General features: G+C 41.2%; 1 protein-coding gene across 1 annotated transcript in view; it reads right to left on the bottom strand.

Annotated features, from left to right (window-relative positions):
- Positions 1 to 13,737, bottom strand: part of LOC127688027 (uncharacterized) — an 83,546-nt gene extending 69,809 nt beyond the window's left edge. Inside the window, exon 1 of the mRNA XM_052186768.1 lies at positions 13,635 to 13,737. Within this exon, the coding sequence (XP_052042728.1) occupies positions 13,635 to 13,737 (103 nt within the window). The remainder of the gene's footprint in view (positions 1 to 13,634) is intronic.
- Between the last annotated feature and the right edge of the window lie 11,346 nt (positions 13,738 to 25,083).

Genomic DNA, 25,083 nt, shown 5'->3' on the forward strand with positions numbered 1-25,083 from the left:
GATGTTTCTTCTCCAAGGTCCTTCACTCATTTTTCCCCAAAGGAAGCCCTGATATTCAAATGAATTCAGTTTTCAGGTCCGGCAACTCACATTTATGTTAATGAGATTCTACCCTAGCTCCAACCTCCACCTTGGTAAGGTAATGTTGTAGATGTCCCTCCAGTCAGATTTCAGAGCCTCAGGGTCTGCTGACAGGCCTGTAACTTGAGGTCACTGACATTCTGTGGGACACAGCATAATTGCCCCACATATTTATGGATCATTACTTCCATGACCTCTTCACACACTGGGGTACCAAAACCCACAGATTCTCATGTATCCTATACCAAATGGCATGGAGTTCTCATGTAGCCTCCACACAGTCTTTTACTGCCTTTGAATAATCAGTAAATGAGGTGCACTTCCTGATACCATATACATGTTGTGTAAATAGTTGCTGTGGTAAACAGTGCCCTTAGGAAAGGGAAAGACAAGGTGGAAAGTTCCCTCCAGCAGCTGCTAACCTGCTTGGTTCTGAGTCTTGTCTTACTTAATACTACTTGGGATCCTTCTAAAAAATTTGCTTATCCTGCTCATGGTGGTTAGAGCCACTTTCTCCTCTTACAATTGACATCCCTGAGTAGCATTAACTGTAGGATTTTGAAGGGTGAACACAGGGAGGACTCATGGGAGGACTTTAGGACTCAACTGAGAGGAGGATTTTATGTAAGGATGTAGGGTAGTGGGAGGAGTATGAATGGTCTTCTTGCCCCAGGGAAGTAAAGAATACTGGATGAGGATCCCAAGGTGAGGTCAGGAGATGATGCAGTCAAAAGCGAATATCAGCAAACTTCTTTGGCATATATACCCAAGAGTGACTTGTTAGAATGGGCATAAATTACCATCACTCAGAGAGGTAACAGCTCCAATAGAGTATAGGACATTAATGGGGAAATTATTTAAGAGAATTGAGAGGAAGGGCTCTAGAGATTCCGGCAGCTATTTGGATGTGAGTGCTCAAAGAAAACATGAATAGGCATCAAACCTCACCTGAGTAGCCAGAGGTAGCTCACTCTACGGCTGATGATACCGGTATCCAAAGTAGAGAGTTGGCATTGTGAGGCATGTAAAAGAATGTTAGAGCCATGAGCAGCCAGAAGAGGTAAGAAAGGGGTGTTCTCTGGAGACTTTGAGGACATTATGAACATCACAGTGTGGAAAGAAAAAACTGTGGTTTGTATTATCTCACATTATGTCTATAACTATCTGTGTTTGTCTATGCATGACTGTGTCTGTGTCTGTGTCTGTGTCTATGTATGTCTGTGTCTGTGTCTGCGTCTGTGTCTGTGTCTGTCTATGTATGTCTGTGTCTGTGTCTGTGTCTCTGTCTGTGTCTGTGTCTCTGACTGTGTCTGTGTCTGTGTCTGCATCTGTGTCTCTGACTGTGACTGTGTCTGTGTCTGTGTCTCTGACTGTGTCTGTGTCTGTGTCTGCATCTGTGTCTGTGTCTCTGACTGTGACTGTGTCTGTGTCTGTGTCTCTGACTGTGTCTGTGTCTCTGTCTGTGTCTGTGTCTCTGACTGTGTCTGTGTCTGTGTCTGCATCTGTGTCTGTGTCTCTGACTGTGACTGTGTCTGTGTCTGTGTCTCTGACTGTGTCTGTGTCTGTGTCTTTGGCTATGGCTATGGCTACAGCTATGGTTATGTCTGTCTATGTTCATGTTTGTCTATATCTATCTATATATCCTGTTCAATTTAATGAATTTAATTTACGGCCAACTTACTGAAAGCAAGGACTCTCCAGGAGGCTTACAAGTGATCAAGTGACTGTTCCTGCCCTCAAGTGACTTTTTAGCTAGAAAATTATCTCTTGCTGCCTTAAATAGTCATCTAAAGTAATGAGCCTTGTTCCTCTTTAATTGTGCCATCCATCTTGGATGAATCCAAACACCCTGAGGGCAATTATGGAGACTGGTTTTCCTGCACAACCCCAGACCAGACAGTTTGTTTGTCCTGACAGATGAAGTCCCACATTACTAAGAGATTGTCAAAGAGAGCAAAGGTTGCAACTATTGGCAAGGAGCAGTATAATGGGGCAAAAGATTTTCTGGGCATGTATAAAAGGACAGTTGATGGCTCTTAAGATTATGTGCCGATTTCTTACCCAACATGCTCTGTCTCATTTCCTCTTCAGACTCAAAATGGAACAAACAATGTTAAAGGCCTGACACGTTCTCAGTGACTGGCAGAATGAACATTGTGAAAGTCAATCTCTTAGATGGAGTGTAGAACTTCGTTTCAGTGGGAGAGCTTTTGTCTAGCATGCATGAGGTCCAGGTTTTACCCATAACACTAAAAACAAATAACACTGCTATAAAACATTAAATTCAAACAAGGTCATGCTCATATGAGACCTCACCTATACAGGAGCAATATGACTCTCCTACTTCTAAATGAAATGTGATCTGGGCTTCTGGAAACATCTAACAGTTTAAATTACAGGTGGAGACAAGGCAGCCATGCAGAGTTGAATATAACTTAAGACTAAGTGAGCTCAGCACACTAGTGTGCATTTTGAAAAAAAAAAAAAAAGCCATTCAGAATAGTGGTAATACTACAAAGAAAATTTAAACCTCGAAGGCTAGCTTGCTCCAAAACATAAAAATGCTTAGACTTCACATTGTTTGGAATCGTTAGCAGCAGGGCAGAATTCATTTTGGATAAGAGCAATTTGAAGAGGGAAAGCTAAGATCTCCACTTAGAATTCCACCTTCAAGTGATCATCACATGTGTGACATTTCTGTTAGCTACAATCAGTCCTCAATTAATCAGAACATCCTAGAAAGGGCTATTCTGCAAAATTGTATTTCCATGTTAGTTGAAGATTAAGTAGGAATGTAAGGAATGTAAGTTGAAATCTATAAAATGGATACACTGCAAGCTGATAAATCACCTTAGAAAGCACAGTATAGTAAGGAGACAGGTCCTTCCCTGATACTGGGGTCCTCTGCCCCTCAGAGTCACCATTCCAACATGCACCCACATTCTGCAATGCTGAGTGGGTAGCAGAGTAAGCGGGATGTTTGTGAAATCAAAGCTATCTGCTAAAAATGCTTTTTAAAAGGAATAACAAAACTATCCAGGAATGGGGGCTCACGTCTGTGACCTCAGCATTTGGAAGGCTGAGGCAGGAGCATTGTGATCTCCAGGTCAGACTAGACTACAAGGCCATCCTAGGTCACATAGTAAAACCCTTTCTGCAAAATCAAATAAACAAATTAACAGTAGTCACATTTTTCTGCATTTTACCCAAAAGTGTTGAGAGAGATTTCCATTGAATGAGAGTTCTAATTAACCAAAGTCTGTTTAGCCCTCACTTGTATATATATTTTAACAAGAAAGATTTTTAAAATATAAGATTTCAATCAAAGCACTGGCCACCCTGTGCCTTTTTAATGCCACTCTTCATTAAAAAGCAAGTAAGTCCTTGGGAAGTTTGCTTTAAGAGTACCAGCCTAGACTTTGCTGTTTCCAGGACACTGCTCAGATCAACAATGTCAAGTCTGTTGAAAGTCTTCACACTACAGATGAGTAGTGTTTGAAGAACAAGCCTGTGTAATTTAATAACTGATGGTCTGGGCCCTCTGACTAGATAGCACTGTCCAAGATGCAAAGAGCTATCTTTCTTTGGGGTTTCCCTTGCTCTATGAACCTACATGTGGTCATGTAGCCAATATTGCCTTGCTGTCTAGGCTATACATACTCTGTATGATATTCTAAAACCATGAACTGATTAAAGAGGTAAAGATGATCTCCTTGGATCACTGAAGTGTCTCATTGACAGGAACAAAGGACAACTAGAAATAGTTTTTTCTTCGCTGTTTACTGTTGTTGCCCTTTAAAAATTAACAACAAATGAAAAACAAAAGACATTGCTATGTAGCCTAGATTGACCTCAAACTTATCCTCTTCCTCAGCTGCCTGAGTGTCTGGGTTATGGGCATGTACCATACACTCAATAAAAATGTTAAATTTAAGCACCCACATGTTTACATATGAATTAATTAGATCATCACTGATCTGGAAGCCCAAAGTTGAGGAACATTCCTTGGCAAAGTGATTCCACCTTCTTCAAAGTCAGCAAATGGTTGTTGTTTCTGATAGTTTCCCTTCCTCCAGCCAGGAAAGGTGACTTCAATCCATTGAATGAGAATAGCCCCATAAGCTCCTATTCTTGAAGGCTTGGTTCCCAGGTAGGAAGGAGGCTTTGAGGATTCAAATACCCATGATCAGGCCAGTTCCCTGATAAACATCTGCAATTTGGGGATTAGATTGGAACTCTCCACTATTAAATCCAGTACCATACCTACTTGCCTACTTCCATGCTTCCTGTCTTGGCATGATGATTATGGACTAACCCTCTGAAACTTTAAGCAAGCCCCCAATTAAATGCTTTCTTTTATAAGCTGCGTTGGTCATGGGATCCCTTCACAGCAATAGAATAATAAATTGGACAGTGATCCTCCCTCAGGACTCATATAATTATAGCGGGGGCCTCTGGAGAATTCATCATCATTTTCCTTCTCAAGGCTTGTTTCTAACTCACCCCTGTAAAGTCCTTTTGCAAAATGTAACACAGTCACAAGTTCCTGAAATTAAGGGAGGGGTACTCTTTGAGGGGTTATGATTAGAACATTCCTCATGGGGCAGGCTAATGTTGCAGAAACTTCTGAGAGGGGCTGAGGTAGAACGAGGATGCCCCGTGGCATGGTGAGAGGAAGAAGGTGAGGTGTGCTGGCTTAGGAATATGAAGGGAAACAAGATGCCTTAGTGGGGTACTTGCTGCAGCGCCGTCCCCTGTCGCATCATGAGCTAGGGCAAGAGAGGACACCTTCCTTCATAATTTAGAAGAAGCCCATTTCCATCCATGGATTAAACCTTCAATCCCAGAACCTCTTGGAGGAGGTCAAGTATGCCCATGGATTTCTAACAAAAGAAGTGACACAATTAAAAAAATATTTGGGCCATAACCACAAAATTATAGGAAATACAGACGACAGTAAAGTATCCATCATAACCAAAACAAAGAACTCTTTCCAAAGTGCTCTCTCCAAAGGGGTACAGGAAGATGATGTAGTTTTAAAGACTTTTGAGACTCCAGACAATGGCTTTGGCTATAAAGATGTATAGTAGTCTATTTTTATTGCTATTTCTAAAGAAGGCTGAGTAATGAGGTTTATTTTGGCTTGTAGCTTTGGTTCACTGTTGAGGGGCCATGGTGACATTAACATTCTTGCTGGCAGAATCTTAAGGTGTCATAAAATATTACATGGCAAAAAAGATAGAGGATATGCTGTGTCTTCTGGTCTCTGCCGATTATAATAAAGCCATATAGCATTCACTGATGGCTCTACTCTGATTAACCAACGTTAATTAATGTCCAATAGCCTTGCCACTGAATACCATGATCAGATTAGTTCTCCAATCCTAAAACTGGAGATTTAATTTAAATACAGGAACCTGAGAAGACAAACTTAGACCACAGATGAGCCACATCAGAGTGCTTATCCTGCAGACAGAAGTTCTGGTGGGGTTGTTTTTTGTGTTTGTTTGTTGCTTTCTTTCTTGTATTTCCCCCATTGTTCTCATTGGGCTATACATATGTCTAGAAACACCCTATGTTTGAGTCAGAAGAGAAAAAAAAAATCAATTCCTCTTCCACTCAGGGAAACAGCACAATGTCAACCGTCAAATCTGGAGACAAACATATGAGTAGTAAGAATTATTGACAAGAGATATAGTGATCTTGGGAAAGGTGGCGTGTAGGGGACATCTGAAGCTGCTGCCCTGGAACCACCTGGGTACTCACACCATGTCTGAGTGACCTCAGCTGCCAACACTCAACAGAGAGACACTGAAAACCAGAAGTTACTGGAGACTAATATCAAAGCTTAGGGTGCTGCTGAGGCACCTTGAGGCCAGGGCCCTCAGGCCCTTCACTGTGATGAAGGTCATTGTGTGACCTTCATCAGGCCTGCCATGATGTCTCTATGCATAGCCCTGTACAATTTCTCTTCAAAGCAACCCTTGGCTTCATAAAAACCTGCTTCACACACATACAGGCTGTGATATGACTTAGACCATGAAACTTCCAGATGCCTATGTTATTATAGAGGGATTCCCAAAATAACACAAACTAGCAGGGAACATACCAGTTCTCATCCAGTCAATATGAGCAGAGGGCACAAATGTGATGCTGTTGATGAATTTCTGGTCTAAAACCTGTGCTAATTTATAAACATCAGAGTAGCTTCAAAGAAGACAGTGTTGCTCTTTAATTCAGATTCCTGTGGGATCTGTGAGTAGCTCTCAGGCTCTCCCTATGGGTTCTCAGCCAGTGACATTAGCTAGGCTGCTCATTTCCTTATATGCCATAGTCCTGCTTCCCAAGCCTTGCTTGCCACTGTTGTGGCTTCTCTTCTCTATAAGAAGGACATCAAAGGGAGGAGAAGCCCTTGGTCCTGAGAAGGCTTCATGCCCCAGTATAGGGGAATACCAGGACACGGAAGGGGAACTGGGTGGGTTAGTGAGCAGGGGGAGAAGGGGATGGGATAGGGTGTTTTCAGAGGGGAAACCCGGAAAGTGGGAAAACATTTGAAATGTAAATAAAAAAATCCAATAAAAAAGTAAACTGAAATACCATCTAAAAGCTATTTTATGCTGTTATCATCTATTTTAAAAATTATTTTATATACATGAGCACTGTGCCTGCATATATGTCTGAGCACCACTCAAGTGTCTGGTACCCACAGGAGCTGGAAGACAGCATCGAATCCCCTGGGATTGGCATTTTAGATAGTTGTAAAACACCATTTACATAATTGGAATAAAACTGGAGTCTTCTAGAACAACAGCCAGTGCCCTTAATTGCAGAGTCATCTCTCCAGCCTCATTCTTAGGTGCTTTTTCTACTCTAAATATGAATTATGTCGTTAATGTTATGTGTCCTAAGAACCTTGTTATAGTATTAATTTATTATATATGTGTATAATGGATGTATTATACATATTTGCATCTTCCCTTTTAATTATATGATGCATAGTGTCTTTTTGTTTTGAATTTAGTTACTTTAATCTCAAATTTTATTCAAAGGCTTTGGATGTTACTGCTTTATAAGTTTCTCATTTCAGTTTCAAATAGATTAAAAACCCATGCTTTAATGTTAAAAACAAAACAAAACAAAACAAAGAAGGTATCTGACCCCCAGAAAGCAGGACAGTGGCACTAGGGAGTTAAGTCCCCATGAACCTAAAAGCATACCTATAGACAGCTGCCTCAGCCTTTTCATGCTCTGTGTATAGAACATTCTATAGGATGTTCTATATCTCTCAAGGTTCTCCAGCAGGACTGAATCTCAGTTGCCCCTTGCTGGGCCCTCTTGGTTGTATGCCTTTCTTTCTTTACTATTAATCTTCCCTTATGTACTTGATAGTCAATATAGAACAGGTCAGAGAGATTGGCAACATATTGCTGTGTCATTCTGGTGGCTACAAGTCCAAGGTCAAGGTATCCTTAGGCTTGCTCTATTCAAGGCCTCTGTCCTTCCCACTGTGCCCTAATACGGCTCTTCCTCCAAACACACACTCCCGGAATCTCTTTGTCTTTGTACATCAGTCCCATTGGAGTAGAGTTCTGTCTTCAAGGCCATCATTGCATGCTTGTCACCTCTTTAAAGTGCTCGGTCTCCAACCGCGGTCACACCAGAGGTTAGTGCTCCAAGAAGCTCATCTATCTGATCAGGTGTGCGACTGAATATAAAGTACTTCCCAGAGAACCACATGTGTGAGCTTTAATCTTTGGCCAGCAGAGCTAGTTTGGGAAGTTACAGGACGTCAAGAACTATGAACTAGAGTGATGGCTTGGACCTTGAGGGTGATACCTTTTCCTGCCAGAGCTGCTTCCTCACTTGCCAAAATGTGAACAACCCAGGCTACAGGATCCAGCCTTGCTCACAGTCCTGGATGGACCACCCCCACCCCTGTCACGCCTTCCTCAGCATTAGAACTCAAATGAAGACAGCTACACCAAAATCCAAAGTTAATACAGAGATAACATTCACACATACACATTCACACTCACCTGGTTTTGCAGAGCAGGGATTTTGCACACCCCAAAGCACTGCTGCACCTGCCAAGTCACAGTCTGGGCAGTCTCAAATAACACCATGTAAGAATATAGCTGTGAAAGAGATAGCGCTTTCTCCTTAAAGAAAGGAAGGGAGGCAGCACCTCACTTTCTCTATGTCCCCTTTTTTCTGCCTCTCTAATACCTCTGCTCTACTCAAAAGCAGCTAGCTGGGTGTGAGACTCCTTGAATGGTAGGGGGAAATTCAAGAGACGATCAGATCACCCAAGGGCCTCTGAGAAGCCTCCTGTCGTGTTTTCGTGGACTGTGTTTAAAGCAGTTCACAGGAATGCTCTCAGGTCCCTTCCATGTGAGCATCTCTGCCCTCATGCTGGCCCCACACCAGTGCACTTCCCAACTCCCAAGCTGGAGCAAATCAACATTTTTTTATGTGCCTAAAGTTCTGTTGTTGAAAATTAGGAGACATGTGTGCAATGTCATAGTGGTGACTAAAACAAAAATTTCATCTTGCTGGGCTGAATGCATTGTAGCCATTTGTTTTAAATCAGAAGACATTTGAACTACAGCCACTAACAAGAGCTACAAAACCCATTGTTTATGCGAAGGCTTTGAAGTCACTGTTCTATGCTTTAGCCAAGAGCCACATCTACCTCAGTTTAGGCTCCTTTGACCTCCTCACAGAATCTGCAATCTCTCTCCTGTGAGGCCTGATGACTTCCTTTGGTGAACCCCGCTGCCCACGGCTCCTTTAGTCCAGCTGTCTCCCTGCTGTCTTTTTTCTGTTCTGCTCTTTTCTTCAGCCAGTGTTTTTTTATTCTATTCAGGAAGGTTTTCTCTGACTCAGCTTCTTCATTACCTCTTGCTGGATTCTTTACCCTGTTTTTGTAATGTTGCTTCATTTTTTAAAAAAATCTGAGGAGCTGGAGAAATGTCTTAGTTGGGAAAAGCCCTTGTGTATAAACATAAGAACTTGGGTTCAGATACTAGCAGCATATAAAATTCTGGATGTGGTCATATGCATGCCTGTAACCTATAATCAGAGAACTGTGATGTGTGTGTGTGTGTGTGTGTGTGTTGGGGGATAGGATACATGAGGATCTCTGGAGCTTGCTGGCTACTAGCCTTGGTGTAGGTTCAGTCAGAAACTCAAGGGAAGAAAGCTGAGGGTTAGAGAGCAGAGTGTCTGCAGTCCTCCTCTGGCCTCTGAATATGTGAAAATACCTGTATACATACACCACACTCACACAAAAGAAACCCAACTAAACTATACCAAAATAAACAAAAACAAAACCATTTAAACGACATTATATACATTGTATATAAACTAAATACATTGTGTGCATCCCCCGCAGCCTTGCAGGACTCCCCTTGATGCAAAGGTGTCTAAGAGTCTACAAATTCAAAGGAGTGCTGATCCTTGACATAGGGTCCAGTGCGTGGGCAAATGCAGCTGCTACTCAACCCTTCACATAGCAGAATTCCCCACATGTATACCTCCCTGTGACCCCCCAGGCACAAGGGTAGGACTCAAGCGGTTCTCAGAATTGCCTTAAGCTAGGGACGATGAGGCTCAATGTTTGATGAATAGTCCAGCTCCATTCACCTTCCAGGCACTCCAGATTTCTCCAGTGTGTTACAGTCCAGGTGTTGCCTGCAGTAACCTGCTTGATAACATACCTTTGATTGCCACCCATGTTCTTCCTTTCTCTCCTCTCGCCCACTGCCCATGCTTCCTGGGATCCCTTTCTCAAATGGACTTACACTCTAAGCTTTGTGTGGTGCTTATGGAGGAACCCACGTGAAGACGCTCTAAGAAGACTAAAAGCATCTGAATTGGAAAGGACAGTTTAGCAATTGTACAGGACCTCTTAAATTTGTAATTCCATGGCTTGCAGTTGACACTGAGATAGCTCAGACAGGTCACTCCTTTGTGCCTCTATTTCAGTAGTTCCCAACCTGTGGGCTGTGACCACCTTTGAGTGTCAAACAACCCTTGACACTGGTTATCTAAGACCATCCAAAACCACAGAAATTTGCATTATGATTCATAATAGTAGCAAATTTACAGTTTGAAGTAGCAATGAAAATAATTTAATGGTTAAGGGTGACCACAGCACAAGGAACTATATTAAAGGATCACAGCCTTAAAGAAGATTGAGAACCACTGCTCTATTGTATGAGAAAGGTTTGTGTTAAAGCAAATTTTCATGATACAGTATCCCTGTGGATTCTCCAAACAAATCTGTGCTGTGAAAAGGAGAAGATGTTTATAATCTCATTTACATTGTGAGGCTATGGGCAATGGAGAAGGCGCTGTTCCTGTTATATGGTTCTCCACAGAACACTCTCATCCTGCATATTTTATGAGTAAAGGCACTGGCACCCTTACTTCTTTAGCTGCCTTCTAAAAATGCTGTTCAGCAGAGTCTTGGACAACACTTAAGAGAGTTTCCCAGAGGACCAAGGAGGCTTTATTTACTGTCTAATGTAATGATGATGAGGACTCTTTCCAGTACAATAGTTGCCCAAGCTTATTTGCTTCAGCCCACAGTAATAATCAAGTTCCCTGAACTCTGAATTCCTCTGTGGGCATGGAGACTCTGGGTGCATGAAATCTACCTGGGTCATTCTGTATTACCTATGGGACTCAGGAGGCCAGATGGCCAAAAACTAAAGCCAACGTGACTCTCACTGTGAGCCCTAAAGGCTGTATCATGTTGTGTCCCCACCACACACACAAAATGCATGGACTCGTTGAAGTTCTCTTTGTAGCTCACAAACCAGGTGAGATGTTGGTATTTAATACTGGGAAAATGTATTGGATGTCGTGTCATTGGTATTACAAATAAAATGAGAGGACACTCACTGTACAGTGTTTTCTACTGAACAGGGACATGAACTATAGTAGACTTTAAAGACCCAGATCCAAGCTATGAACCTTGAGATTAGTCAAATGTTCATATTTTAAACAGAAAAGGATCTAGGGACTGCTTATTTTTGTTTGTTATTATTTCTTATTTCTTCTCCCCCTCCTCTCTTTTGACAGTTTCCTTTTTTCTTTTCTTTTCTTTTCTTTTCTTTCTTTCTTTCTTTCTTTCTTTCTTTCTTTCTTTCTTTCTTTCTTTTTTTTTTTTTTTTTTTTTTGAGACAGGGTTTCTCTGTGTAGTCCTGGCTGCCCTGGAACTCACTCTGTAGACAAGGCTGGCCTTGAACTCAGAAATCCACCTGCCCCTGCCTCCCAAATGCTGGGATTAAAGGCGTGTACTACCACCACCCAGCTTGACAGAGCTTCTATGAATCCAGTTTAACCTTTAACTGCCTTGGGCCCCCAAGTGTTAGGATTACAGCCCCACCACACCCTACTTCTGCCTTTATATAAGTCCTAGGGGAATATAAGATGTGCATCACTGTACAAAGTACTCACCATAGACCTATTAGAAGCAGGAAAATTCAGTGTTTGGAATATAACATCACAAACCATTGTCCTGAAATGGAACACTGTCTATACAGTGAATGACAGATGTGGACTTTTAAAAAAAAGACATAACCACCATTCCCATAAAGTTGATAGCCAGCATGTGCACAAGCAACACATTTGCATGATAACCAAGAGCTACCATACCAAAAACAAAAACCACAAATGTTTTTAAAGTGTCGGATGATGTCATGCAAACTAACTTTATAAGAGCCTTCTTCATATTGTGAGACTTCAGCCGTTCACAGAAAATGTGAATTGCAGACTGTACTTTCAAAAGTGAAGGTGGTTACACTGAGGTCACAATCCACATTGCTACTTTAGACAAGATGAAATTATTATTGTGTGGTAGAATAATTTTTAGAAAAACTCACAAATTCAGCAAGGCTACACTGTTTTCATGTCTTAGAGACAGTTTTGAAGAACTAAGCTTGGCAATGTAAGTTTCCGGTGTGACTCGGATTAAAGCTACCACTGAAATGTCAGCTAAGCAACAGAAGGTCTGTTGTCAGCATGCAAAGCCAAGGAAGCCAGACTGTGTCAAAACATCACATGCTCTGGCCACACACTGCACATTACCCTATCTGATTGTTAAAAGGTAATGGCTCTTATATTTCATATTGTTCAATATTTCATATTGTTCAAACATATTTCATATTGTTTGGAAAGTATCTCCTTCCCGGTGGTAATTAAAACTAAGGTATTTAGCAGTCATCCGCTAAAGCTCGATGTTCATTATGATATTGTCAAATAAAACGTGTTTTCCTCTTTTTGTATCAAGTTTTTTAGTTAGTCTATGTACAGTGGTATATACTTGTAGTCTCAGCACCGAAGAATCTGAGACAGGAGGATTGGGAGTTTGAGGCCACTGTGAATCATGAAGCAAGTTCAGGACCATCCTGAAAGGCATAGTGAAAATACATTTCCATTAAATGGAAATCTCTTCTCCAAAATCTTTAATGTGTTTAGTTGAAAGTTAAAGCTAATTAGAACATCCACCGAAATGTTTTTAGTGAAGTAAACATTTAGAATTATTGCCAAAATAATATTTTAGTCTTTTCTGGTGCTATATGAAAGTATCTGCAAGATAAAAATATTCTGAAGAATCCTTATTTCATACACTTTAAATTTTCTATATTCCTGATCATAATATTATACCCTCACATTTGCACAAATTGCTATGTAATAAATGACCCCAGAATTTCGTTCTGAAAGCAAGATACATGCATGACCTTAATGCCAAGCACAGTCTCGCAGGGGCCTCTGGACACAGATCTCCATGAGTGTATATCTGTGTTAATGGATCCACGGTAAAGGGAATGACCAAAGAACCTCATAGGTTTTTGAAACCAGCTCTGTGATTAGCATGAACTTGTTTGCAGGACTGGGGCTCACTTGGGCTGGTGGACTGATGATTAGCTGTTTGTTACAGATTACTATTGTTTAACTGTTTCCAATCATGTTGAAACATTTCATGCGCTAGAAAAGCTGAGACAGGAAACCAACAAGTCGATAATTTTAGGAAGTTCCTGCAACTAACCAGATTCACTAGGCCTCTCCCTCTCCAAGAATAAACACTAAAGACCTCTGAGGCCACTCTCAAACTAGGCAAGCTTCAGAGACTCTCTGAAAAGGCCAGATGCCAGGAAGAGGCAAAAATGAACTGAGCCACTAGGAAAGGCCACTCTCCAGCCTGCCAAGCCACCTGCAGGCTGAGCGACGTTCTTCAGTTTCCCAGCCTTTGTGAGCTGTCACGCATGCTGAGGTGGGCTTTGGTGACAGCTGTCTTTGAGTCATTTATGCTTTTGTAAGTAGCCCCTCACACATACTCCTGTAAGTAACCTCAAATAAACCACACTGGTTCACCAAATTGGATTTTGGTGTTATTCATACTTTGTCTGTCATGGCAGGGTGGGGGTTGCATCTTCTCTGGAAAAGCCTCTCATGCAAGTGTTCCTCTGTGTTCCTCTTAAGTGTTCCTTTACATGGGTAAGTTAAATGATTTCAGACTAAAGCAAACATTTTCTATAACTTACCTTTCCCGTATTCTGTTTGCAGATACAAGTTATAACTCCTGATCAGGAGAAGGATCTCAAGTAAGGGGCCTTGATCCTGGAGGATGTGGGTCACTGACGTCATCAGGGAAACTGCTTACTGGAGCTTTTTATAAAGAACACTCATGCTTCTATAATCCAAATTTTCCTGATCTATATAACTTTCTATCCAGCAGATAGCAATACATTGACTCAAACAGTAGGCTGCTATAGTTTGTTAGTTCCTTTCTGTTGCAAGATATTTCCTATTCATTTACATCAAGGCAGTGAGAGGCCAGTGATTGGAGGGGAGAAGGAGCTAAGAGAAGTGAGGGGCGGAGAAATAGGCTTAGTGGACGAGTCCAGAGGAGGGGAAGGGAGACACGGATATCCAGATGGCTTCAGACGGATTTCTGGTGTTTTGGAGAGGTTAGAAATATTGGGATAAGACTTTATCACTGTAAATTGGCATTATGTAATTGGGAGTTTTATATACATAAATATATTTGGTTAACTATTCAAGTTTAAGAGTCATGCTTCACCTGATACTTGGAAGGAGTGGATGCTGGGCAAAAGCATGGGACTCCCACTGTTTACAGAGTCTATGGTGGAAAGGAAATGCAGCTGGGAAAGATTGGCTTGGCGGTGACAGTGAGAGCTGACCTGAGCGAGACCCACCGAGACTTGGTGCAGAGGCGTGTGTGGTGGGGTAGTACTCTTTGTTAATTATTTACCACAACACCTTTCCAGATTCATGCTGATGATGTTGAGATGGAAGCAGACAGGGCCTTTGGGAGAAGACTGGGCCAGGAGAGTTCTGCACTAGTGCATGGATTCAGCCCTGATGGATAGATAGATGGATTACGAGGATAATTACAACATCTCTTCCTGGAAGACATACTCTGTCTTCTCTGCTATGCCATGACCCAACAGTGGTTCCTTACTAGATGTTGAGCTACTGCCAGACCTCTTTTCTCCAGATCATTAGATAAATAAACTTCTACAACAGAAAACAGATTAAAACACAAAAGTGGATGATAGATCTTACCTGTTACCAAAATGAAAAGAGGAAATGTCTTGCTGGCTGGCATTTTGTAGCCATTCAAGTCAAGCATAGGTAGCAATGGCAGTGACTGAGGGTCTGGTGCTTTCTTGGGGTCTAGGGGTAGGCTAAAAATGTGCCTCACCATACCTGGAAATGATGAGCCCTATTTACTCAGTGTAATATACAAGAGGTGCTGAACTCTTCTATAATCAGTTCTTGCCCTTGGCTATCAGTTTCTTACCAGGTCACACTGCATATGAAATGATCTTGAAGGGCAAGAGAGTGTCTTCCCCATATTGAAGTTAGCTATAGCAGGTCATTTTTCCCTGGACCTTTCCCCACTGGCTTCACCACCTGGGTTGTTTCCAAGATGATTAACTGTTATGCCTTGGCTTCCAGACCTGTCACCTCAGCTGCTACTGAGCTGCCCACCAGAAAGGTCCAAGTCTCCACTTTACCTATAAGCAACAGCTTCAAGAAAAGCCACTTGGGTGAAGCTTGATCACCTGTCAGTCATCACTGCTAATTAAAACAACAGCTGCTTGCTGGAGTCAAACAAAGCACTGGATATACATGTGTCAAAATGTTCATTGACATGAAAAAGTGAGTCTCATGTGTGAATAGGTCCCAGTGTGCAGAATGCATAGAAGGAAATAACAGTCACAATTCTGGGGGATGGGGTTGGTGGGAGGCTTTTAAGAATTACCCATACAGAGATGCTGAACATTATCACTTGAAATATGTATGTGTTTCAGACGCATTACAAAGGAAAGCCCTACTCCCTCCCCTCCCCCCCCACAAAAAAAGTTAAAGTGGGATTTCAGCCAGCTCTCCTGAGACCTGAGTAGATGTTGGTGATTGAGTGGCAGGAGCAATCAACTCACAGTGAGATTGGAGCTGCCGTCTCTCCTCACATGGATTCTGATGGGGAGTTCTGCCAAGCTATTTTGAGGCTGTGCACATTAAGTAAAAAAGCAAGACTATTCTTAGCTCAAGTGTACAAGCTTCTATTATGCTAAACCCATGGCTGAAGAGCAGAGTAAGATACTGGGTCCTTCCCTTCCATCTGAGGAGTCCCTCCCAGGCTTTAGAAATCACCCTTGACACAGAACAGGACGAATTCTGAAAGACAGTAAATAGATGTTTATTCTGCAAATAGATAACAGTGAATCAGAAGTCAGATCCTTGAAGCCAAAGAGATGTGAGATTTCCTTTCCTAGGAGCTCCTTACACATGTATTTTTCCTGACTTCTCAAATGGTTTCGGGATACTGGCAACACCTGGTTTCCTAGTCTCCCTCTATAAGCTCCTGGGATGAATCATTCCACTTCAAATGTAGTCTGGAAGATCCAATGTCAAGGACTGAGATCAGAGGTAGAATGTAGGAGAAACTTGGTTCTGTTTTTCAACCACAAAATATAACAAGTATTTTTTTTTTACTTAGTGAGCTTACTATACTCCCCTTAACTCAATGTGATAAAAGTTCTGTTAGTACTGATAAAATAGAAAATTAAGTTTGTGTTGTCTTCTGATGATCAAACTCATTCCTGAGTTGCAGTATATGATGTATTTGTAGCTAATGCCTCTTTTACTAAATTCTCCACTCAGTATGATGAAGATGGTCTTCCCACAGAAAGCCCTAGGAGAGATCAAGGGGTATTACAGTTGATGGTCTGTTCCATAGCATAGGAAGAGGCATGGGCAAGCATGTGCACACGGGTGCTAACCAGAATCCCCGTCCTTCCCTTATGCTCCAAATTCTGGAAGACAGAGCATCCCATATTCACAACAAGTGGGAAGGATGGTAAAATGATAACACGCAGGGCAAAGTAAAGAAATTGGAGGGAATTCTGGGTAATTCCAACATATCTAGAATTTTCTAGAATAGCTTCCTTTTCCCAGCAAGGAGACAAATGTCTTAGTTTCTTTTCCCATTGCTATAATAAAATGTCCTGACAGAAACAGCTTAAGGGAGAAAGTGTTTAAGCAGCTGGTCACATCACATTCACAATAAAACAGCAGAGAAGAACAGGGTGATGAGACTCTGCCTAGAACCTGTGACTCTTACTTCATGGAGAACAAACACATATGATTTAGGGTCTAGAGATGGGCATTATCTTGGATTACCCAAATGACCCCTAAGTGTGATCACATGTGTCTTTAAAGGAGGAGATTTGACCCCAGGCAGAAGAGAAGACATGAGATCCTTGGAAACAGAGGAAGCCAAGAGTGGGGCTGGGGTGATCAACTGGCTAGAAGGTGGAAGAAGAGACCAGGGACAAAGGGATGCTGGGAAAAATGTCTGAAAAGCCAGAGGAATGACCTCTCCTCTCAAGCCTGCAGAAAGAACTTAGCTCACTCACAGAATGTTATCATGTTGTTCATTTATTTGTTTGGGTTTTCTTGTTTGTTTTGTTTTATTTAAGACAGGGTCTTTCTAAGGAGCCATTGTTAGATTGGAACTGTTTAGGTCAGTGGTTCTCAACCTGTGGGTCAAAATCCTTTTGGCGATTGACCCATAACTCTTTCACAGGGGTTGCCTAACACAATCAGAAAACACAGATATTTACATTATGATTTATAACAGTAGCAAATGCTAATTATGATATTGCAGACAAAAGTAATTTTATGGTTTGGGATTACCACAACTCCAGGAACTGTATTAAAGGGTCTCAGCATTAGGCCAGTTGAGACGCACTGGTCTGAGTAGACCAGATTGGCCTCAAACTCACAGAAATCTGCCTCTTTAGTGCTATGATTAAATGTGTATCCCATCACAGCTAGCCACACAGGATGGTTTTAAACCCTGTGAAACTTTCTTCCACTTTTGGCCTTTCTTAGAACTGTTAGGATACATACAACACTGTTTGAAAACACAAAATTGACAGCTTTTTGGGTAACATACAAGGAAACTCAATAAAGATATCTTTTGACTCATATGAAGCAATAGAATCTAAAACTGGAATGGACCAAAGATATGGATTAGAATCCCTTGACACTTTCAACCAAATGTGGATGGTCCCTTTCAGTCCAAAACACTACCACTGGATGGAAAAACATTTCCCAAGTCCCATCTTCTAAGGAATTAACTACATCAATTTGATTTTTATGTTTATATGCTTTACACTAAAATTTTTTTGAAGAAATGATCCCAGATTGGCTCAGCTATCACTACCATCCTAGATTCCTTCCCTTCTATTATATTTTCCCTCAAATAATTTTTGTGTTTGGTGACACACCGTGGTCTGAATGTGTATGCCACAAGTCACATGTTGAAAACTAATCATAATTATTGTAACTATTGTCCTTGTTAACTTCAATTGTCAACTTGACACACAGGGGAAGAAAGAACCTCAACTGAGGAACTACCTCTTATCAGATTGGTTCATGGATGTTTGTGGGGCATTGTTCTTCTAACAGTTGAAAGGCAGCCCAATCCACTGTAGGCAGTACCATCTCTGGGCAGGTAGATTTACTAAGGCCGAATAAGAAAACAGACAGAGCAAACCAGAGGGATCAAGCCAGTAAGCAGTGTTTCTCTTCTGGTCCCTGTTTCTGAGACTGTCTAAAGTTCCTTCCTTCCTTCCTTCCTTCCTTCCTTCCTTTCTTCCTTCCTTCCTTCCTTCCTTCCTTCCTTCCTTCCTTCTTTCCTTCCTTTGTTTTTTTCTTCCTTTCCTTTTTGTTCAGATTAGTTATTTTATGTAATTCTGGCTGACCTGGAATTCACAGAGATCTACCTGACTCTGCCCCCTGAGTGTTGGCATTAAAGGTGTATGGCTAGGTCTGTATTTTATCCAACAATAGAAAAGCAAACTAGAACAGACATTCAGAGGTGTCCTTTAAAAAGTGATGAAGTTGTGAAGATCTCTTGAGCAAAATTAGTACATGTGTCAGTTCATTTTGTGAACTGAGCAACTATAGCAAAATACCACAGCTGGCTAACTTATCAGCTAACTAATTCTCACTGGTGGAAGTCCAAAGTCCAAACAGTATAGCCCAGGTTCTGGGAATAGACCTAACATTCCAGTTGGGCAAGTCAATCAATGGGTTAAGGAACTGCCCTTAGGGAAGGCAAGTTCACCCTAGGCCTTGCTAAAAAGATAAGAATGCTAATTATCCCCTTAGTGAGATAACTTACATTTAGTTCCCAGAATCCCCAACCCCTAGAGCAGTTGCTACAGAGCCTGAGCTTCTTGTCATGACTCAGGAAAGGTGTAACTTGGGTCTTTTGCTTTTTTTTCCACTTTTCTCTTTCCCTTGGGCGCTGCTAGAGCCCAGCTATGCCCTCTCTGGCTCTCTGAGCTTCCTTCCTATCTCTCTGAAGCTCCTCTTCCTGCCAAGCGTCTGCTCTGCAGTTGTGGCTGACTTGCACCCCGGCTTAACTCAGCCGCGTTCTTCTTTCCCTCCTTCTACTCTGAGCTGCTGCACAGGTTTATAGCTTGTCACTCTGCGGCTTTTCTTTTTAAATCCTAATAAAAGTGTCTTACTGGAGGTCAGCATGCAGAAGAATGTGAATTGATCCATCCTTGTCTCCTTGTAAGCTCAAATCCAAGTGGATCAAGACCTCCACATAAAGCCAGACACTCTGAAGCTAATAGAAAAGAAACTGGGGAAGACCCTTGAGGACATCGGTACAGGGAGAAAGTTTCTGAACAGAACACCAATAGCGTATGCTCTAAGATCAAGAATTGACAAATGGGACCTCATAAAATTACAAAGTTTCTGTACGGTAAAGGACACCATCAAAAGGACAAATCGGCAACCAACAAATTGGGAAAAGATCTTCACCAATCCTACATCAGATAGAGGGCTAATATCCAATATATATAAAGAACTCAAGAAGTTAGACTCCAGAAAACCAAACAACCCTATTAAAAAATGGGGTACAGAGTTAAACAAAGAATTCTTACCTGAAGAACTTCGGATGGCGGAGAAGCATCTTAAAAAATGTTCAACTTCATTAGTCATCAGGGAAATGCAAATCAAAACAACTCTGAGATTTCATCTTACACCAGTCTGAATGGCTAAGATTAAAAATTCAGGAGACAGCAGGTGTTGGAGAGGGTGTGGAGAAAAAGGAACACTCCTCCACTGCTGGTGGGGTTGCAAATTGGTACAACCACTCTGGAAATCAGTCTGGCGGTTCCTCAGAAAACTGGGCACCTCACTTCCAGAAGATCCTGCTATACCACTTCTGGGCATATACCCAGAGGATTCCCCACCATATAATAAGGATACATGCTCTACTATGTTCATAGCAGCCCTATTTATAATTGCCAGATGCTGGAAAGAACCCAGGTATCCCTCAACACATTAGAAACAATGAATTCATGAAATTCTTAGGCAAATGGATGGAGCTAGAGAACATCATACTAAGTGAGGTAACCCAGACTCAAAAGAAGACTCATGGTATGCACTCACTAATAAGTGGATATTAACCTAGAAAACTGGAATACCCCAAACATAATCCACACATCAAATGAGGTACAAGAAGAAAGGAGGAGTGGCCCCTGGTTCTGGAAAGACTCAGTGAAGCAGTATTCGGCAAAACCAGAACGGGGAAGTGGGAAGGGGTGGGTGGGAGGACAGGGAGAGAGAAGGGGGCTTATGGGACTTTCGGGGAGTGGGGGACTCGAAAAGGGGAAATCATTTGAAATGTAGATAAAAAATATATCGAATAAAAAAATAAAAAATAAAAAATAAAAAAAGTGTCTTTTAACTTTAAAATAAAATGGATGTATTCGTTTCACTGGACTTTGGGACTGAGTAGAGCTGTGTAATGGGTAAATTCCTTAGTCAAATATGTAAATAGAAAACTGCTATGTTGTTTTTATTTCTCTGGTTTGATGACAAGTCAGTTACCGGCTTTTCCCACACCCTGTTATGAATTAGATTCCTGTTCTAGTTTGTATCTAAATATCCCATCCCACTTCCCAGCCAGCATGAGTGAAGCAGTTCCTTGGCCATGTGTTCCCCACCATTAGGACCATCTCCTCTGAGCCAAGTAATGGTGTTAAGTGACCATGGACTGAAGGCTCTGAAGCCAGGAGCACCTACAAGGCTTTTTTCATTCAAGTTGATCTCTGCATTTGTCACAGGGCAAAAAGCAAATGCACATGCTGTCCGTGGATAATTCTATTTGTGATTCTTTGCACATAGATTTTGGGTCATAACATTATTGTATATATGACCCCCTGATGTAACAAATGCATTGAGCATTTTCTATTAAATTCACTTTGGTCTTTTCTTGTCTTTTACATGATAGTGCTTGTGTTCATGTAATGATTCCTTTGATGATTTTCTATGCTAAGGAAATTATCTTCCCTCCAAATTTAGGTATCATGTTTATTATCTAAAGTTCTGTGTGTAGATCTTTCCATTCTCTAGAATTCCAAGGTCTAAAGTGAATGAAAGCATATTCTTTTTTACCAAACTTATTTGGACACCCTACTCCCAACCCTCATTGGCTAGTCACCACTCATTCATGAGCCTCTCCCTGCACGTCATTGGCTGCTTTGAGCAGAGGCTAGACCTTTTGGATTTTTTGTTTGTTTGTTTGTTTTGTTTTTTATCTTTTGTTGCTAGTAAAGAAAGAGAAAGACTGTGGGGAAACCATCCTTTGACCACACCCTGGCTCGGTTTTCCTTCAGCTTTCTATAAGAGTCACTCATGTTGGTCTAGCTGTGCTAGAAAACACCGGAATAGTCTGACAGAGTCAACCATAGACCATGGGGTAGCACTGGGAATTTTTATACTTTAGGAGGGGGTGGGTGCTGTGGATGCAGAAAGAGTAAATGTTAGATGTTATGTCTGGAGCTTGTCTTCTGACTCTACAGCTGAGAGGATCATTCCATCAGCTGAGGAAGGGATAGATACAGCCAGGGACTCTTCCTGAGTGGTGAGTGAGAACTTGGTGGGGAGAACTTACCCATTAGCTGTTTCCCACCTGTGTCTCATTCCTCTCAGAACTTCATAGGTCTTTAAGTGAGACCACCATCAGTCCTTATAAACTATTCTTTTCTGAGAGATTTTTTTTTTTAAAACAAAGCTTATATTCTCATTTCTCTGAGAGTTTAATTACTATCCTGCCCCAGGAAAGCCAGTCAAATTAGATGATATCTCAAGCCATTCTAAAAGGAGTGACTTTAGGGCATCTAAAGCTGAACGTCCACACACACCAAAGACATGAAAGACAATCATGATGAACTGAACGTGGAGAGAAGGTCACAAGGTTACATGCAAACTTTTTCCAACTTAGTCCAGGAAATGTTTCTGTTCCCTTTCAAAGCTCAGAGCCCAGCGGCCACGTCATCCCATGTATGGGTATTTAATGAACTCCGCCATGTCACCCCATGTATGGGTATTTAATGAGTTCCCACTTGTGTGTCCCTTCCTTGCTCCCAGGACCAAGAAGGCACAGTTCTCTGTGAGTTACACCAGAATTCTTTTTAGAGATAGATCTGAGTCCCAGGATCTCAGGATAAACACAACTTTGTTCTTTAAAAGGAAATCATTCTTATTTTATCTGCAACATAGCCATTGTGGATATTCGCTAGGTACAGTGAATATTTCAATCAGTGTATGATGCTGCGGTAAGGATGTCTGGCGTATCCATCACTGCAGACGGTGATCATTACTTTGTGTCTGTTAGGTGTATTCAAATCCGGTGTCTGTCAGGTGTATTCAAATCCTTTCTTGTGTTTTGAAAAACATACTTGATTGTTATCCACCATCACTCCCCGGCTAAGCTACAGAGCATCAGAAGTGACTCTTGTACTCCAGATGTAAGTGCTTGCCTATTATCACCTTCACAACTTTACTTTCTACTCTTTAAAAAAAAAATTATCACCTTTGGGATGGATATTCCAAATTTTGTCTATCCTTATTATTTTCTTGATAGTATTTTCAGTACAGAGGGAAATGACACCTCTAATTTTCCTCACACTGATTTAGCAAACATATAGAGTTTTTCTCCACGTCTTTTGTTTTAATTTACTAAATCACTTTACTTCTTTATTACACAGCAATAGATAACTTAGATAGTCCATGCCCATATAGAATGTATGTTCTAGTGAAGTTGACAAACAAGTGCATAAATTAAAATAGAGACAGGTATTGGTAGATATTAACACATTGATACATATATTTTTATATATTTAGTGCAGAGTCCTGTTATCTGTGTTTACTTGCAGAAGTTCTTATCTGTTTACAAACAACCTGATTCATCAAATGTGAATTTATAAGATATATATAAGGATTCAGATAAGTCTTAGAACTGTTACAGCATCATATTATTTTTGTGTGTCTTTATATTCAACAAATTTATATTCAACAAAATTTTAATGTTCCAAGATCTGTGAGGTGGTGAGGATATAAGGGTGAACAAGGCAAACACTGTTCATCCCCTATTGGAAGTTCTATTTTAGTTGAGAAAGATAGACAACGATTTTAGAAAGAAGTAAATGACAACATATTGGGAGGGTACCAAGTAACCTTGGTTTCTGTTGTTTGTCTCTTGCTATCTGGTTATCTCTACTGCTAACTGCCCTCACTATATCTGACTGGAGCCTGTCCCTCCAGTGATCCTGGTTGTGTCAGAACACCTCAGAGTCCAGCTGTCTCTGTGATCCTGTGATTCTGTGATTCTGTGATCCTGGGATCCTGAGATCCTAGGCATGTTAGAGTTTCTAGGAGTCAAGCTGCCTCTTGGATCCTGAAATCCTGTTATGACCAAGATCCTGACATTCTGCAATCCTAGGCATGTTAGAGCATCTTTGATCCTATGATCCTGGGCCTTAGAGCACCTGAGAGTCAAGCTTCCTCTGGGTATTGTAGAACTGAGTACGGAGCTAGTGCCTAAGGTCTGCTCAGGGCACTAGCTCAGACCAGAAGGAACCTGTGCCATTGGCCAGGTGGGGGGTTCCTGTGTGCCTGGATCCTGCTGGTCCCTGTTACTCCAGGTGTTAGGGCAGATGTTGTGGCCTCACTAAGTCTTAAAGAGAGGAATTAATGCCTATGCTAAACATGACTGTACATTTATTTTATTAAATGATTAATGTTTTTTGACAGGACAGGTGAAGTTTTTTTCCATGTTTTAGTTTTGTTTATGCATCTATGAAAAGTAAATATTCTCTCCTCGATACTCTGGTGATTTAATTTGGGTGATTTCATGGTAATATGCTAATGGAAATATTAATAAATTGGAAAAATAAAATAAATACATCTAGTAGAGCAAAAAGTAGCGATAACAAGACTTTTTGTGGAAACTGATATAATGATCAGAGAAGGTTCTTTGTAGTCAAATAAAAGTTGTACCTCAATGGATAGTGTGTGTGAGTATATAACAATTTGGAACAATATAGAACTAGTGGGAAGTCACACAGGCAAAAAATACAGGCATTGAAAACAAATGTTATATTCTGCATAGTAAGAGATTCTATATGAGAATGATCAAGCCTAAATAAATTAATAAATTTGAGCTTATGGGTAACACAATGCAGATATATTATCATTTATTACTCCCCTTTAACTGAGAAATGATGTGACATCTGGAAATCTGTAGCACTGTGAACTTGTCTTTCACTGTCAATGACTTTGACCTTCATCTCAGAAGTAATTGCCGACAAACCTGACCATTTCAAACACAGCACCTTCCAATGTATGCTACAACTAGAGGCCATAAAGGTTTCTGTGTTGAAGAAAACTTGCATCTTAAAGAATGGAAGTAGCTCTTCAGTTCAATTCCCAAGTTGAGGCTTTTTTCCAGGTGTCTCTAGCTTATGTAAAGTCAACAAAAATTAACCAGCACAATATGTTATATGCTCTCCCTATATTATATATGTGTATGTGCATCCATATATATATATTTATAAATGTATAGTGGTAAGGGCTACAAATGAAGTGAGATGGGTTTCAGATAGACTATGTCATCTCCTCTCTCTGATTTATGCTCTGCTGCCTAGTAGAAAAGACCTCACATGTGCTGCACTGCTGACGGACTTTAAAGCATCATATTCCATGGAACATGTGACTATTCGCCATTTTCCTATCGATGAATGTTGATTCTGTTCCCGCTTATGGCCACTGTGGTGTTGGATTGTTTTCTCTTTGTTTGAGATAGGTTCTTGTGTAGTCCGGGCTGCTCCAAGAGTCGATGTTCCTCTCTGCTCCGCGTTCCGCTGCCCTTTAGATGACCCTCAGATCCACCATCATTAATTAAGACTTTTTTATTGAGAATGATAGAAATTTATCAGGTTTGAGTTTCTTATTTTTAGAAGTAATCTTTTTTGTATCTTGATAACATTTACTCCTCAATGGTGTCCAAGCATGCGCGTTGCGCGCCGTACTCCGCGCATGCGCGTTGCGCGCCGTACTCCGCGCATGCGCGCTGCGCGCCGTACTCCGCGC

Source organism: Apodemus sylvaticus, chromosome 6, assembly GCF_947179515.1.
Source record: "Apodemus sylvaticus chromosome 6, mApoSyl1.1, whole genome shotgun sequence".
In the NCBI taxonomy this organism is placed as follows: Eukaryota; Metazoa; Chordata; class Mammalia; order Rodentia; family Muridae; genus Apodemus; species Apodemus sylvaticus.